Genomic DNA, 16,623 nt, shown 5'->3' on the forward strand with positions numbered 1-16,623 from the left:
TAGCCTGGTGTGGTCTTATTGTCTCATTCCAATTTCACTCTGCCATAACCTCTCTGCTGGTAGCACTCTGGTTATATTAAACCATGCAAGCAATAGTCAAATTAATTGAGTGTGTTAACCTGGTACACTGAGGAACTTAAACTGGATTTAACATTAAGAGAAATTGGTTGAAGACAAATAACATAGAACAGTATGGCACAGTACAGGCCCTTCAGCCCACGATGTTGTGCCGACCCTCTGAACTACTCTCAGAACGTTGAACATTGCAGAGAAGGCACAGTGCTATTTCCTGTTTTTAAAAAAAAGTGCTTCCAATGTCTGGGTGTTGTCAGGTGGGGTGTTATCAGGGGTCAGCTGCAGGGTATGACATTGATACAACATTGAGGGAAGTGAATGGGATTGAGTTGGGTGAGGCAGGCATCAATGAAGCAGATAGGAACTGGACACCCGAGGACACTGATCAGAGGAAATGTTGCAGCAGGGTTAAGTGCAGAATAACTATCACACTGCTGCCCTCTAGACTCAATAGTGAGTTTGGCAACTTTAGATTATTCAGTATTTACTGGCATTTTCAGTTCAGGTTTCCAGAATCCACTCTGTATTGAAATTGCTCTGCACCAACACCATTACTTGTTTCATCAATTAATCTCTACAGCTGTCAACTCCAACGAAGACCTTACCTTTTGTTTTCTCCTCCCTTCCCTCCTTTCTTTGCATCTAGAAACTTGTTTTGCCTTTTCCCTTTTCCCAGTTCCATTTAAAGGTCAATGAAGTTAAATGCAAATGGTGTTGTCTCTTAGTTGATCCTATATGATGGGCTGAATAATTTCCAGCAACTTGTGCATCACATAATTGCTTGTTCCTCTTTTCCCATCTTTCCTCTCTGTGACTTTACTTTGCCCTTTTACTATATCTTGCCTTCCCATTGCATATGACCTTCCTCTTACCTCACAATAATCCACTTCATAAACTTTCAGAGAGTCATAGGATTATTCAGCACAGAAATGGTATTTCTGTCCATTACATTCAGGCTGACCTTTTATTCTATCCACAGTAACCCAATTTGCTGGGAGTCTCCCGAACACCACATCTGACACCGAGCAGAGAACACCGGCCTCACATACATACTTCCAGTCTGTGTTCTACACAGATAACCTACCTCGCCTCGACCTGATATCACCGAAGCCCTGTTGAGCCAAAGCCTTACTACTCTTAACACCCACTCCTCCTACGCTCTGTCTCCTTTTAAACTCTTATCGCTGTTCTACCTGGCTGATGTCCAGGTGCTTGCGCAGTCGTACCCCGATTTTTTTTAAAGGAGAGAGAGAGCCTGTGGTATGTCGAGTGCCGGGTGAACAAAGTAGTCTTTGGGGTAACTGCAAGGCTGTGTCTTTACTGTTGCTTTGCTCATGCTTGAGTGATTGGTGACAGATACAGATGGTTTTTTTTTGCTGGTGGGGGGAGTGGGGAAGAGTGGGGATTGTTGTTTGCTGCCACTTACGTGCGGGAGGGAGGGGAGCTGGGGGGGAATTTGGGGCTCTAACATTTGACTGCCGTTCATTCTTTGGGACACTCCTCTGTTTTCGTGGATGTTTGCGAAGAAAAAGCATTTCAGGATGTATATTGTATACATTTTTCTGACATTAAATGTCCTTTGAAACCTTAAATAGTGTTTTGTAAAGATGCAACATAAATATCCCAACTTTTATATTCTCTGCCTCAAACTATGAAGGCATGTCAAATGCCTTCTTTACCATCTCATCTACCTGTGTGCTATTTTCAGAAAACGATGAACTTCAACCCAAGGTCTCTGTTAATACTTGTTAGTGCCCTGCCATTTACTGTATATATTATAGACCTCTCTGGCTTCCCAAAATGTATTTATTTATTTAGAAATCAATGATCCACACTACCCGACAACTCACCGATTTCACCTAGCCTAATCACAGGACAATTTATAATGATCGATGAACCTACTAGCTGGTGTTTGGACTGTGAGAGGAAACCCACACAGTTGCGGAAAGAATGTACAAGCTCCTGACAGAATTCCAAACTCCGATGCTCTGAGCTGTAATAACATCAGAATTAAATTACATCTGCCTGTGCTTCACTCATCTTTCCATCTGAGGCCTTGGGTAACCTGCCTTGCTATCTACAACATCATTATCTTTTGTGTCATCCACGAGCTTACTAATCATACTCCTACATTCAGGTCCAATTCATTAATGTATATCACAAGCAAGTGAGATCGCAACACTGATTGGACTGATACACCACTAGCCACAGACTTCCAAACAGAAAAGTAACCTTCCATCATGGCACTCTGCCTCCTATCACCAAACCAGTTTTGAATCCAGTTTACCAAATCCGCTTAGATCCCATGTGTTTTAATCTTCTATTGTGTCTGCTATGTGGGACCTTCTGAAATGTCCAAATAGACAATGTCTACAATCTCACCTTCAATCTTCTTCAACAAACTCAATTAAATTAACGAGGTGGGATTTCTCCTGCACAAAATCCCACAAACTATTCCTGATCAGCCTCTGTACATGATCCATACCTCTTACAATTTCTTCCAATAACTCCCTACCACTGACACAAAGCTTACTGATCTGACCTTACTGGACATCCTTTTTTTTCCATTCAAGTGCCTGTTACGCCAGCTGGCATTTCAGGCAACAATGAAGGTGTTCCATCTCTCTCTGTCCTTAGCCATCCTAATGCACCCCGAATGTGGTTCAGGGTGACTTCATTCACCGTGCCAATAGCACCCTCTTGGTTTTCACCACTGTCAGTCATGCCGATCCCGGGTGGAGACTCAGGAATATCATCACATACTGGTATAGATGCAGGCTGTTTCTGTAACAAATTTTATCTGGACAGTCAGGATTGCTAGACTTGAGGTGTACCCCCAAATCTGGAGGAGCGGTAGACCTCTATTAGTCTGGCCATTTGGCATGGGTGACCCTATCAAGAGTCAAAGCACAAGGCCTTGATTCCAGCCAATATAGCGTTTTAGGTCATCGAGGCACGCAAGCCTCCAAACCCTATGACAAGGTTGTAGTCTTCTTGCAGGACTTGACATCCCTGCTTTTTTTTTTCCCCCAACACTTTCCCCAGGCTGGCTGCCATCTACCTCACTTACGTAAGGTATAAGCACTTATCTCCTCACTTTCCTTCTGTATATAAGCAAAGGATTTGCTGGTGTTGAGTCATTCATTTATTGAAAAATAGAATAAATAAAAAAACAAGAATTTGAAGATCTGTAATCAAAATAAAAACACATTTTATTGAATTTATTACAAAATTTAAAGAAAGAAACACTTTCTTTACAAACATACAGAGAAACAATATGTTACACACTGGCCACACAAATAAAACATGCCTAGAGATTGATGATGCCAAATATGCTAGATAATGAAGTCAGCATATTGTTCATTGCTGAATTGTGTGGATGCGGTACAACACACTGTTACAATTATATAGTATATTTAACACTCCTGACTGGGCAATATGCTCACATTTTATTAAAATGGTTTAGATAGCACATTTTAGCATAATGATACCAGCAAGAATGAAGATGTGCTACAACTTTGAAATCACATTTACTAGATTCAGCTTGACCAGCAATTTGGCTCTTTCTGGTAGTTGATCACTCTGCATCACCTTCACATATAAGACTCATTCTGGTGTAGAACAATTTGTTATGAACCTTTGCAGACACAGAATTCAGTTCAAGATCTCCCTCCCCTTCATAAAATATACAACTTTGAAAGACAGTCTCTAGCTTGTGGCCTTCAAACACAATAGCCAATTTTATACATCAGTCTTCAGGCAGAAAACTATAGCATAAGGGGAGACCGCTTTACATTCAAAGCCTAATTGAGGCCAGTGGTTTGAATGGAATGGAGGGCAATGAATATAAATGATCCTAGCATATCATATATTGTAGGTCCAAGCCTTTGACAGTGTGTAATACTAACCATAGGCTGTACTACATTAAAGAAGTCTTGGTTTAATGTGCAATAATAAAACTGTAGATGCCAGTTGTTGAAACTGAAATCCAGGACACATTAACTGAATGTTTCTGCATCAATCTAGATTCAAGAAAGTTTTATTTTGATACACCAAGTTCTGAACAGTAATTCTTCGAGTATGTAGATAGTGCAACCATTTTTTTATCCAGTATAATACCATTCGTCAGGGCAAGAAAGATAGAAAGAAAGAAAAGCTTGCTTTTATGTAGTGCCTGATAACTTTCAACTAGGAAATGTGGTCACTGTGAAAAGCAAGAAATGCAGCCGCCAATTGTACAAAAGTTACTCTTCTAACAGAAATTGATCGCAAAACAATGTTGTTTAGTAATGTTGAGTTAGGGATAAGTATTAGTCAGGATGCTGAGTTTAATTCCATAGTGTGGCCACCATCTTGTCTACTGAACAGAAAATGGACAGGTTCTTTTTCAATGTCTCATCTAAGTCAGCCTAGATGTTTGAGGTGGGATATGAACCAAGAACATAGAGCCAGAGTTGATGTTACTGGAGGCCAGAGTTGAGTCTTTGTCTAAAGTGCCCCAAGCCAGCAGCAAGGGACTCCTCCAAGGCTGAGAGAAATTCTGGATTATCAAGTATCTAGGAATGCACAAATACTCCTCTCCCTCAGGCAAAGGAGAAGACACCACTTTTTTTAAAGTGTGTTGCACATTAGAATATTATCAGATTTCTGATGATAACTTTACCCTCTTGTGTGGGAACTCCTTTTTCTTCAGCTAACTTGTTTGAAGCTCATTCTGTTTGTGACTTTTCCCTGAGGTTCAGAGGTTCTCACTGTTATCTACTCTCATCAGCTCCGACATGCAGGAATATGCCTGTATTTCCCTAAACTACACCTCTGTGATGAATTTGTATGCAAATATAATCCTTTCCTTTTATAAAAATGTTTTCCACATCTCAGAAACCTGTTCCCACACATATGAATAACTCGCTCAGTGGCCAATTGATTGAAATGGATATTGGACAGTAATACATCTGCTCTATCACATCTTTGTCCTTTATGTCGGAAGCCTGTTTTTAAAGCAATAAATAAGGCTTACCTTTAATTAGGCAATGTTTAATAATTAATGCTTATTTTTGTGAATTGCATGCATGAAGGGATATAAAGACTTGGGGAATGGAGTCATTTCTCTCTGAATTTATAAGACCAACGTTTATTCCCTGGTCAGGTAGATTGAAAGTAAAGATTGTATCCAAGGTAAAGACTGTCACTGATTGCATTCAGGCCCCATGTAAAATTAACAAGGAGCTATAATCAACTGCAACATTATAAACATCATCACAAACCAATCACACAAAAACATGCTGAATTCAAATTGTGACAGTCAAACATGAAAAGTCTTAAACCTGCTTTCAGGATATTTTCAAACGTGCATAACCACAAATAGCATACCTGATGCAAATATCCATTAGCAAACAGACAGCATACAGAATATTTTCCACACTCTTACTATTTCAATACTTTTGTGGTTGGGGATAGATTATAGTTGCATAGTACTCAGAAGACCAAATTTTCACAATCTCAAAGTTTACAATCTGAAGTTGTTACAATATTGCATGTGTTTTCTCAGTTTCCTGGCAGTCTTCGACGGGATGTTTCTCAGTTGGACAACGTCCGTACAACGTCAATGTTATGCCCAATCTGCAGCTCTGCACTCATGGTCACAGGACCTGTCAGCCTGGGACACTAATAATTACCCCCATTGTCCAGAGGGTGTTGAATTACCCTTTCTACTCAGACCTACATTGAGTCTGAGAGGGTGATCTTCCAGACCATGGCTCTGAAAAGTCAAGGTGCATGATAAGAGTCGTGAAGAAGTCCTCAACATTAAAACATCACCTCTTCGCAGCTGCCATAGTCACTCTCCATTAGATCAGAGTCTTCATAGCAGGTGGGGACCACCAAGTGGGGCGTCATGCCCTGGGCGTGCATGGGCCCACACTCTGCATAGGATGGCTGGGCAACACTGAGGCGAACGTGGACCTTCTGGTACCCTGGCTGAGGGGGAATTCCCGGCGGCTGGGCCTTGAGCAGCTCCGCCGGGTAGTAGCTGATGGCAGTGTATTCGTTCTGACAGCGGGACGGCAGCAAAGGCATCGGACTGCCATCGGGAAAGTCCTCCAGCCCCTGATCGTTGTACTGTGGTGGCAGGGGTGCCCGCTTGCTCCACTTCGGGCGGTTGTCCAGGGGGAATGGGAAGCCATCGAAGGTGTCAAAATGTTCATTGCCCATGGGATGTTGGAGATTCTCCACCCTTCCTTCATTACATGGGTATTCATGTGTTCTTGGGGGTTCGGGCTGCGGTGGCCAGACTGGAGGGTCACCATGGTAGACTGAAATTTCAAAAAAAGAAGAAATGTTAATGTAATTATTTACCTCCACGCAAATTATCACCAGGCATTGCAGAAAGAATAAACGCAAGAGATTCTGCAGATGCTGGAAATATTGTGCAACGCACACAAAATACTGGAGGAACTCAGCAAGTCAGGCAGGTCAATGGAGGCGATTAAAACGATTGTTTATCAACTGCTCTCTCTATTAGATTCCATCTTCTTCACTCTCTTTACCTCTTCTACCTATCCCCTTTTTACTTCATCCCCCTCTCCCCACCCACCTTCCTCCTCACTTGATCCTGCGCATCATCCGCCAGCTGGCACTCCTACCCCTCCACCCTCCAGCTTCTTTTGGCTTCTGCTCCCTTCCTTTCCAGTCCTGATCAAGGTTCTTGGCTCACAAAGCTGACATTTTATTCCCCTCCATAGATGCTGTCCGATGTGGAGTTCCTCCAGCATTTTGTGTGCACCGCAGAAAAAACAAGACTGCACAGAGTGGTGAGAGAGTGGTGAGTGGGTGGAACGCGTTGCCGGGGATGATGGTAGATGTAGATGCATTAGGGGCATTTAAGAGACTCTTATATGAACACAAGGATGATAAAATAATGGAGGTCTATGTCCTAGTGAAGGGTTAGATTGATCTTAGAGCAGGTTCCTAAAGGTTGTTACAGCTGGGGCGGGAAAGGGGGTAAGCTTGCACTACCTATTTAGTGCTCCCAATGGTTGCGACTCAAATAGCCTCTGACAACCAAGGCCAGCTTCTGACTTTCATGTGTAGCTTAGCTGCAAAACCTGGTGGCTCCATGTCTACCGACAGCAGAAGAGGCAAAGGAAGGTTACTGGTGCCTTGAAGCCAGTCGTTTCGGACACACAGCTCGTCAGCTGGAATTGGCATCTAGGAGAAGGACAGCGCTGATCTCGAACCTCTGCTGCCTTTCAGTTGTACTCACTTATGGGAAGGCCACTGGTGCCGGACTGTGTCGGCCTGTGCCATGCCTTTCGATTCATCAGTGCATGGAGAGGGGGAGCCTGACTCATCAGCACCAGCTTGCTCTCCATATCATACTGCCCTGGCGTGCGTATATGTAGACAGCTAGGATGCAATATCCATGGTCGACTCTGACCAAAGGAGAGCCGCGAGAATAGGCTAACAGGTCAGCACAACATTGTGGGCTGAAGGGCCTGTGCTGAGCTGCAGTGTTCCATGTGGTATAAGCCTTTAGACTCCAGTGTAATAAAACTCAACTTTTCCAATATTTCCCCATAAACCAATCTGCCCTTTCTATCGACATATCCACAAGTATCACACTGAGTTGTAAAGGCCTGAAAAATCCCAGATGTTTGTAGTCCAGTTTGTATTGAACATTCTGCCTTAATTTCTTTGTTCAGTATCTAAAAAGTTTCCCTTTTAAAATTTATAGTACACTGCAAAAGTCTTACGCACATATATATCTAGCTAGGGTGCCTGAGACTTTTGCATGGCACTGTAGTAATTTTATGTATTGCACTGTTTTGCCGCAGCAAAAAAAGTCACGACATATGTGAGTGAATATAAACCTGATGCTGATATTGGTCTCTACTGTGGACTGAGAGTGGGAGGGAGCAGGGAGAGGGGGAATCATGGTTGGGAAAAGGGGAAGGGAGAGGGAATGGAGCAGGAAGCACCAGAGGGACATTCTGTAATGATCAAAAGACCAATTGTTCGGAATTAAATTACCTTGCCTGGTGGCTCAGGGTCGGGCATGTCTTCACCCACACCAACCCCAGCCCCAACCCCTATGCTGGCATTCCTTCTCTGCTACGAGCCCTACACCCCTCCCGCAGCACTCCTCTCTCACCATTCCCAATCTCATTCGCTCCTGTCAGATTCGCATCTTGCTCTCCATTCCACATTGACAAATGCAGTACCGTGCAAAAGTCTTAGGCACCCCAGTACGTGTTTAAAACTTCTGCACAGTACTGTACATCTTTTACATTAATGTCTGATTTATTTTCTGCTTTGTATATTTTATTTAATATTCACTATTCCGTTCTTTACATTTTTTCCCTCTTCTTTCAATACTGTTTTTCTGTTCATACAGACGATGAAGAGTTCCAATTTGTCAACAGGACCTGACCAGGCAAGACAGTGAACACCAAGAGCCGTGGGGAGTGGAATAATGATGCAGAAACAATTAAAGAACTGTCAAAAAAATATCCAAGATGTTGTAAGTGCCCCATGGCTCTTGAATTTATCAAAGCAAAGATCAGGGAGCTCCTGACTGGGATTTCGGGCTTCATCAGCCACCTCAGAACTGAGTGGAAGCAAGTTATCCTTGACTCTAAGGCACTGGCTAATTAGCAAACAACTAAGTAGTCATGTGTAAGATAACTAACTACATAGCTCTGGTGCCCAAGACTTGAGCACAGAATTGTACCTAATGGAGAGAGTTCCAAATAAAGCAGTCTTCCTTCTGTGTGGGGTTCAATATGTTTCCTACATTATCCTGATGAGTATATTTTGAAAGCACTTTGTTTTGCTGGAAAGAGCTTAGGAATGTTTCAAAACAGTTGTATAAATGCAAATTTTTCCTCATCTTCTTGACCTTTGCTGAGTTAGAATTTTTTTCCCTTGTATAAGAGATCCCTACTCTTCCTCATCCTGTAGCTGACTCTGTCAAATTCCAAGGGTCACTTTTAACAGAGACTAAAACCAAGAAGAAACAGTTGTTCTGCTTCTGCAGAAAAACGGATTTGGAAATGTTGTATTATTGTAGAACAGGGGTCCCCAACCTGGGATACACAGACTCCTTGCTTAATGGCATCGGTCCGTGGCATTAAAAAAGGTTGGGAATGCCTGTTCTAGAAGCAATTGGCAAGGCTTTCGGGGTAGTGGAGGTATAATTTGTCCATCTGTGCTGATCACCCCATCCTTGACTAAGCTGTTCCACCGTGAACACGATCTGTTATGAGTCAACATGATGCTTTCAGATCAGGTCATGCATAGCACGTACCTCTGCCGCACTGCTCAGGTGTTTCTGGGGTACAGAGACTAGTGACCCTTGTGCCTGTTCTACCTACTTGCTATCGCTGAGCAGCAGTGAACCATCTGATTGGCCTATCGGAGTTCTCTTTGGGAACTAGTTGACTTGATCAGCATTTCTGATCTGGCTATTGTTCACGATCGCACTTAATAAAAAAAAAAGAGGCTAGCAATATTATCCATTTTCAGTTACTCTTGGGAAGGTGATATAGAGCATGAACAGCCTCTGACGCTGCAGAGAAAACACTCCAAGTTTGCTCAACCTCCTCTTAAAACTCATTAATCCAGGCAAGATCCTGGTTCATACACCGCAGCAGGTCCTCTGATAAAAGTTCTCCAACAATGCCCTTGAGCAGAAATTTCCAGATTTAGTAGGAAGGGTGAGATCATCTAATTCAGGATGGTGATGGCATTTCCATCCATCTCTTGTCCTTATCTTTCTTGGAAGCTGCAGTTAAAGAGATTGGGAGTCGCTGTCAAAGTATCTCTGTAAATTTGTTTGTGAATTTGTCAAATGGTACACAGTGGTGTTTAAACTGGTTCTGATGATAGTGAATGCTTAGGTTCATGAACTGGGTCACAATCAGTGGGGTAAACTAATTATAAGGCATAGGAGCAGAACTGGGATATTTCATCACAACTGATACATTGTCCCTCTAAACCCCATTCTCCTGCCTTCTCTCTGTAACCTTTCATGCTCTTACTAATCAAGCGCCCATCAACCTCTGCTTTAAAGATGCCTAGTGACTTCCACAGCCATTTGTGGCAATGAATTTCACAGATTCATCACCCTCCACATCAAGTCAAGTCAAGTCGCTTTTTACTGTCATTTTGACCATAAACTGCTGGTACATCTCTGATCTAGATAGATAGATAGACATAATTTATTGATCCCGAGGGAAATTAGGTTTCCCTCGGGATCTAACAATGTGACCATACTGCTGCCCAGCTAATGAGACGTGTTCAAATGTAACTATTTCCAGCGCTAAAAACCCAAATAAAACTCTCTCCACCAGCATGTTAGAGAGGGTGCAGCTTCAACGTGTTACCTAAAGGGACATCCTTGTATTCTGAGGCTGTGCCCTCTGGTCCTAGATTCCACCACCATAGGAAACATTCTCTAAACATCACTCTCAATAATCAATTGGTTTCAATCTCCCCCCACCCCCTACCATCCTTCTAAACTTAAATGAGTACAAGACAGGGCTATCAGACGCTCCTTGTACGTTAACCCTTTAATTTATGGGATCATTCTCGCGAATCTCCATTGGAATCTCTCCAAAATCAGCAAGTTCTTTCTTTGATAAGGGGCTCAGAATTGCTCACAATGGTCCAAGTGTGTTCTGACCAATGCCTTATAAAGCCTTATTCCAGCAGGATATCTCTCAGAATGCAAGGATAAAAATGGTTCCCTTTGTCCTTTATTTCAAAATGCAAATATATTTTGTTTCAGGTTCAGATTTATTTATTTGTTTGTTTGTTTGTTTATTGATACAGCACCGAGTAGGCCCTTCTGACCTTTCAAGCCATACCGTTCTAGCAACCCCTGACAAACCTGACTAAACCTAACTAACATGACCTTGGGATGAGCTCAGGGCTGCCCATAAAGCACCAACATAGAATGTCCACAATCCATACCAGCAGGCCCACACTTTGTTTATTTAATTGCAGAGATTGGTATCATGGGAATTGTCTTTGATTCAGTGCTGCTGTTGGAATCTGTTCTGCAGGTTCAGACAAGTTTGGTTCTAAGCTTCTCACATTGAATGTTTGAAGTAAATAGAAAAGCAAGTTTCTAGTGCTGAGCTTTTATAAGAGATTAGCAAGGCCTCACGTGGAGTATTATAAGCAGTTTTGGACCTTTTATCTAAGAAAAGAATTTGCTGACATTGGAGAAGGTTCGGTGGAGGTTCACAAAAATGATTCCAGGAAAGAAAGGGTTATCATACAAGGAGCATTTGATGACTCTGAGCCTGTACTTGCTGGAATTCAGAAGAAGGAGGGGGTGGGGGGGGAATCTCATTGAAGGCTATCGAATATTGAAAGGCCTAGATAGAGTGGATGTGGAGAGGATGTTTCCTATATGGGGAGTCTAGGACCAGAGGGAACAGCCTCAGAGTAGAAGGATGCCCATTTAGAATGGAAATGATGAGGAAGAGGAATTTCTTTAGCCAGAGGGTGGGGAATTGGTGGAATTTGTTGCCACAGGCAACTGCAGAGGCCAAGTCATTGGATGTATTCAAGACAGAGATTTATAGGTTCTTGATTAGTCAGGACATGAAAGGTTACAGGGAGAAGACAGAAGAATGGGTCTGAGAGGAAAATGGATCAAATGATGAAATGGCTTAGCAGACTCAAAGGACCAAATGGGCTAATTCTGCTCCCATGTCTTATGGTCTTACAACCCCGAGATTCATTTTCTTCAACATCTTCATTGTTTTTTTTTTAATTATCTCCGTTGATCGGAGGCTGTGAATTGGTTGGTTTTAACTTTTTCGTGTCCTATTTGGGCAGAAAAGTTTACTTTTGATTTCTTAATATGGTTGCTAAACTTTCTTTTTAACTGCGTCATTTCTTTCTTTTCCCAGGGGATCTGGGTGGTTACTTCCCTTTTGTCATCTTACGTATTTCCTGTGTGGCCTTAAATTTTGTAGTTTTTTAAAAATTTTATTCTGTTTTGCTTTTTATAACCACTCTATGTCAATAATCTTATTGTTTCTTGTTGCTGTGTCTATTCATGGGTTTGAGGTTTATTGTGGTTTTTTTTTAATATATATTTTCCGGCTTTTGTTCTGTTCTGTGTGTATTTTAATTGAGCTACCTTTTTTTTACTTTTTTACTGTTTTACAATTAGCTGATCCTTTTTCATATTTATACCTTTTTTTTAGGGAGCGTATACCGGAAGTCACGGGGGTAGTTTTAGTGCTTGCTTCTTTCTGGCGGGTCTGCTTTAGATTTTGCCTTGGGGTCTTGGGGTGGGGGGTGGTGGGAGGGGCTTCACGTTTTAGTTTGTTTCTCTTTGGGCTATATACATTATTGAAGTACTGGTTGCGTCCTTTTTCCCGGTATCTTTTGTATGTTCTGTTTCCTCTCCGGGTTTGTGGGTCGCGCCTATCGTCAATCCTCCTTGTTGTGGGTTGACTTTAGGATTTATGGAGTCCATTATTAATTTTGTCTCCTGGAATACTAATGGTCTTAATCATCCTATTAAAAGGAAAAAAGTTTTTAAAGTGTTCCGGAGACTTAAAGCACAAATTTTATTTTTACAAGAGACCCATGTACGGAGGGGGGACAGACTACGTTTTTTCAAATTCTGGAAGGAACAACAATTTCATTCGAACTCCAATGCTAAGATTCGAGGCGTCTCTATTTTTATAGATTCCTCAGTTACTTTTATACAACAGGATATTATTTCTGATCCGAACGGTAGATTTTTATTGGTTAGTGGTTTACTATTTAATAAAAAAGTAGTTTTGGTTAATGTTTATGCTCCTAATATGGATTGTCCGGAATTTTATAAATCATTGTTCGATCAGTTTCCGAATTTGAACGAGTTTTCATTGATCTGGGGCGGAGATCTTAATACCTGTTTGTCTCCAGCTTTGGACCGTTCGGCTCCTTTACGGACTTTACCTAATAAATCTGCAAATCTGATTAATTTTTTCCTTTCTGATTCTGGGTCGACAGACATTTGGCGTTTTCTGCATCCTCAGGAAAAAGATTTTTCCTTCTTTTCACATGTTCATCATTCCTATTCAAGAATTGATTATTTTTTCATTGATTCTCGTCTTATTCCTTCAGTGATTAAATGTGATTATGATTCTATAACCATTTCGGATCATGCTCCACTTAAGCTTTCTATTAAAATTATGGCCAATATACCGAATAATAGACAATGGCGTTTTAATTCGCTGTTGCTTCAGGACTCGGACTTTGTTAATTTTATGAATGAACAGATTGAGCTTTTTTTTACAATTAACCATACAGAAGATATTTCGGTTAACACTCTTTGGGACACTTTTAAAGCCTATATTCGGGGTCAGATTATTTCGTATTCTGTTGCTTTGAGGAAGAAACAGAAGCAGGAGGAGATGGTAATTGTGGACAAGATTAAAGAAATTGATAAGAAATATGTTATGGCTCCTTCTGAGGAGTTATATAAACAAAGAACTGAACTTCAAATGGAACACAGTTTACTACTCTCGTCCTCGATTGTAAACCAATTAAAGAAAACAAGAAGTGACTTTTATGTTCACAGTGACAAAATTGGCAAGCTGCTGGCTAATCAATTGAAATCTAATTATGTTAAATCTCAAATCAATCAGATTTATAACCAAAATGATCGATTGATACTGGATCATGTGGGGATTAATCAAACCTTTTATGATTTTTATTCTTCTTTATATCAATCAGAGTCTCCTCGAGATTCTAAATATATGAATGATTTTTTAGATGAGTTAGACTTCCCTCAGATTTCACAGGATATGTCTTCCTTATTAGATACTTCCATTACAATGGATGAGATTAAGAATGTTATTTTTTCTATGAATCTGGGGAAAGCTCCTGGCCCTGATGGGTTTACCGTTGAATTTTATAAATGTTTTGCTTCTTTATTGATTCCTTGGCTCGGTAGGGTTTTTGAGGCTTCTTTGAAACTTGGTAAACTTCCTGAATCTTTTAATAGAGCATCAATTTCTCTAATACTAAAGAAGGATAAAGACCCTGCTCAATGTGCATCTTATAGACCAATATCTTTATTAAATGTTGATTCTAAAGTTTTTTCTAAGTTATTAGCAAATAGACTAGAAAAAGTACTTCCTTTTATTATTTCGGAGGACCAAACGGGTTTTATTAAAGGTCGTTACTCTTTTTATAATATTCGTACATTGTTAAATATCGTTTATACTCCCTCACAAAATGTTCCTGAGTGTGTTATTTCTTTAGATGCCGAGAAAGCTTTTGATAGAGTAGAATGGCCTTATTTATTTAAGGTGCTTGAAATGTTTAATTTTAGCTTGAGATTTATATCCTGGATTAAACTGTTATATCACTCCCCTGTAGCCTCGGTTCGTACTAACTCTTTAAACTCACCTTTTTTTCCTCTCTTTCGTGGTACTCGACAAGGCTGTCCTCTTAGTCCCCTATTATTTGATATTGCATTAGAACCTCTTGCAATTGCTATTCGAGAATCTTCAAATATTACTGGGATAACTCGGGGATTAAAGTCCCATAAATTATCACTCTATGCTGATGATTTACTTTTATATATTTCTAATCCTGAGAGATCCATTCCTGCTGTTTTAGAGTTATTAGCACAATTTGGTCTTTTCTCAGGTTATAAATTAAATCTTAGTAAGAGTGAACTTTTTCCGATTAATAAACATCTTCCCTTATATTATAAATTTCCATTTAAATTGATTAATAATTACTTTTCATATCTTGGGATTAAAATTACTTGTAAATACAAAGATTTATTTAAGACTAACTTTTTACCATTAATAGACCATATTACTCAACTTTCATCTAAATGGTTTCCTTTATATTTAACTTTGATTGGTCGTATTAATGCGGTTAAGATGTTTTTTTTGCCAAAATTTTTATATGTGTTTCAGGCATTACCAATTTTCGTTCCAAAATCTTTTTTTGATAAAGTTGACTCTAAAATTTCTTCATTTATTTGGCAGAATAAGAATCCGAGACTGGGTAAAATACATTTACAGAAAGCTAAGAGAGATGGAGGTTTAGCATTACCTAAGTTTAGATTCTATTATTGGGCTATTAATATTCGACATATGAAATTTTGGTTACTTGACCAGGACATACTATCTATTCCTAAATGGGTAGCATTGGAATTACAATCGGTTCAGGGTTATACACTTGGTTCTATTTTAGGCTCCTCTCTCCCTTTTGATTCGAAACGTCTTAAGCAGGTCTCTAACCCGATAGTTAAATATGCTTTGCGCATTTGGTTTCAATTCAGAAAATTTTTTGATCTTAATCAATTCGGGTTAGCGATTCCTATTTTAGGTAACATATTTTTTTCTCCCTCTTTTACGGATCGCGCTTTTCAAACTTGGAAGACTAAGGGTATTTTACGGTTTTTGGATTTATTTTTAGATGGTTCCCTTATGTCTATTGAACAATTATCTAATAAATATAACTTATCAAGAATACATTTTTTTAGATATTTACAAGTTAGAAATTTCCTAAGTACTATACTTTCTTCCTTTCCAATGCTTCCTCCTACATATATTTTAGATTCGATAATTAACCTTAATCCATGTCAGAAAGGTGCATCGGCTATGATTTATAATATTATTATGAAACTTAGGAAAGCTCCATTTGATAAGATTAGGGTAGATTGGGAACAGGAATTGGGGCTTACCATTTCTGTGGATGATTGGGGGCAGATTTTACAATTAGTTAATACTTCCTCTATTTGTGCTAAACATTCCCTAATTCAATTTAAAGTGGTTCATAGAGCACATATGTCCAAAGATAAGTTAGCGCGTTTTTACTCGTATATTAATCCTTTCTGTGATAGATGTTCGGGGCAGATAGCCTCTTTAACTCATATGTTTTGGTCTTGCCCTGCTTTGGAAACTTTTTGGAGAGATATTTTCAATATTATTTCTAAGGTATTAAATATAGATATCTCTCCTCACCCTATTACTGCTATCTTTGGACTACCTAAAATTTCTAGTAATCTCTCCCCTTCAGCCCGTAGAATGATTGCATTTCTTACTTTAATGGCGAAAAGATGTATTTTACAACATTGGAAAGAGCTTAATGCTCCAACTACCTTTTTTTGGTTCTCTCAGACGATTTTATGTTTGAATTTGGAGAAAATTAGAAGTAACCTTTATGATTCTTCATTTAAATTTGAACAGATTTGGGGACCTTTTATTCGATATTTTCATTTAATGTAATATTTACCCTTCTTGTTTTTTTTTCACTGTTTTTAATGGAGGTCGGGATTGAGGACGTGATTTTAAGTTTAACTCTGTTTGGTTTCAAGTTAGCCCATTGCTTTGCTTTGCTTTTAGTTAGCTGCACGGTGGGTTTTTTTTGGGGTTTTTTTTTCTTTTTTTTTCCATTGATATATATAAAATTTAGTATACTATTATGTTATCTTGGTTTCTTATGTTTAAATTACATTGTTTGTAGTAATTTCTTTTTGGTATTGATATCTTTTGGAATTTTATTATACTTTAA

At 39.8% G+C, this 16,623-nt stretch overlaps 1 protein-coding gene across 1 annotated transcript in view; it reads right to left on the reverse strand.

The window, feature by feature from the left end:
* Positions 1–3,371: 3,371 nt before the first annotated feature.
* Positions 3,372–16,623, reverse strand: part of fat2 (FAT atypical cadherin 2) — a 190,602-nt gene continuing 177,350 nt past the window's right edge. The window contains exon 24 of the mRNA XM_063053141.1: positions 3,372–6,386. Within this exon, the coding sequence (XP_062909211.1) occupies positions 5,881–6,386 (506 nt within the window). The 3' untranslated portion in view covers positions 3,372–5,880. The remainder of the gene's footprint in view (positions 6,387–16,623) is intronic.

Source organism: Mobula hypostoma, chromosome 7, assembly GCF_963921235.1.
Source record: "Mobula hypostoma chromosome 7, sMobHyp1.1, whole genome shotgun sequence".
NCBI lineage: Eukaryota > Metazoa > Chordata > Chondrichthyes > Myliobatiformes > Myliobatidae > Mobula > Mobula hypostoma.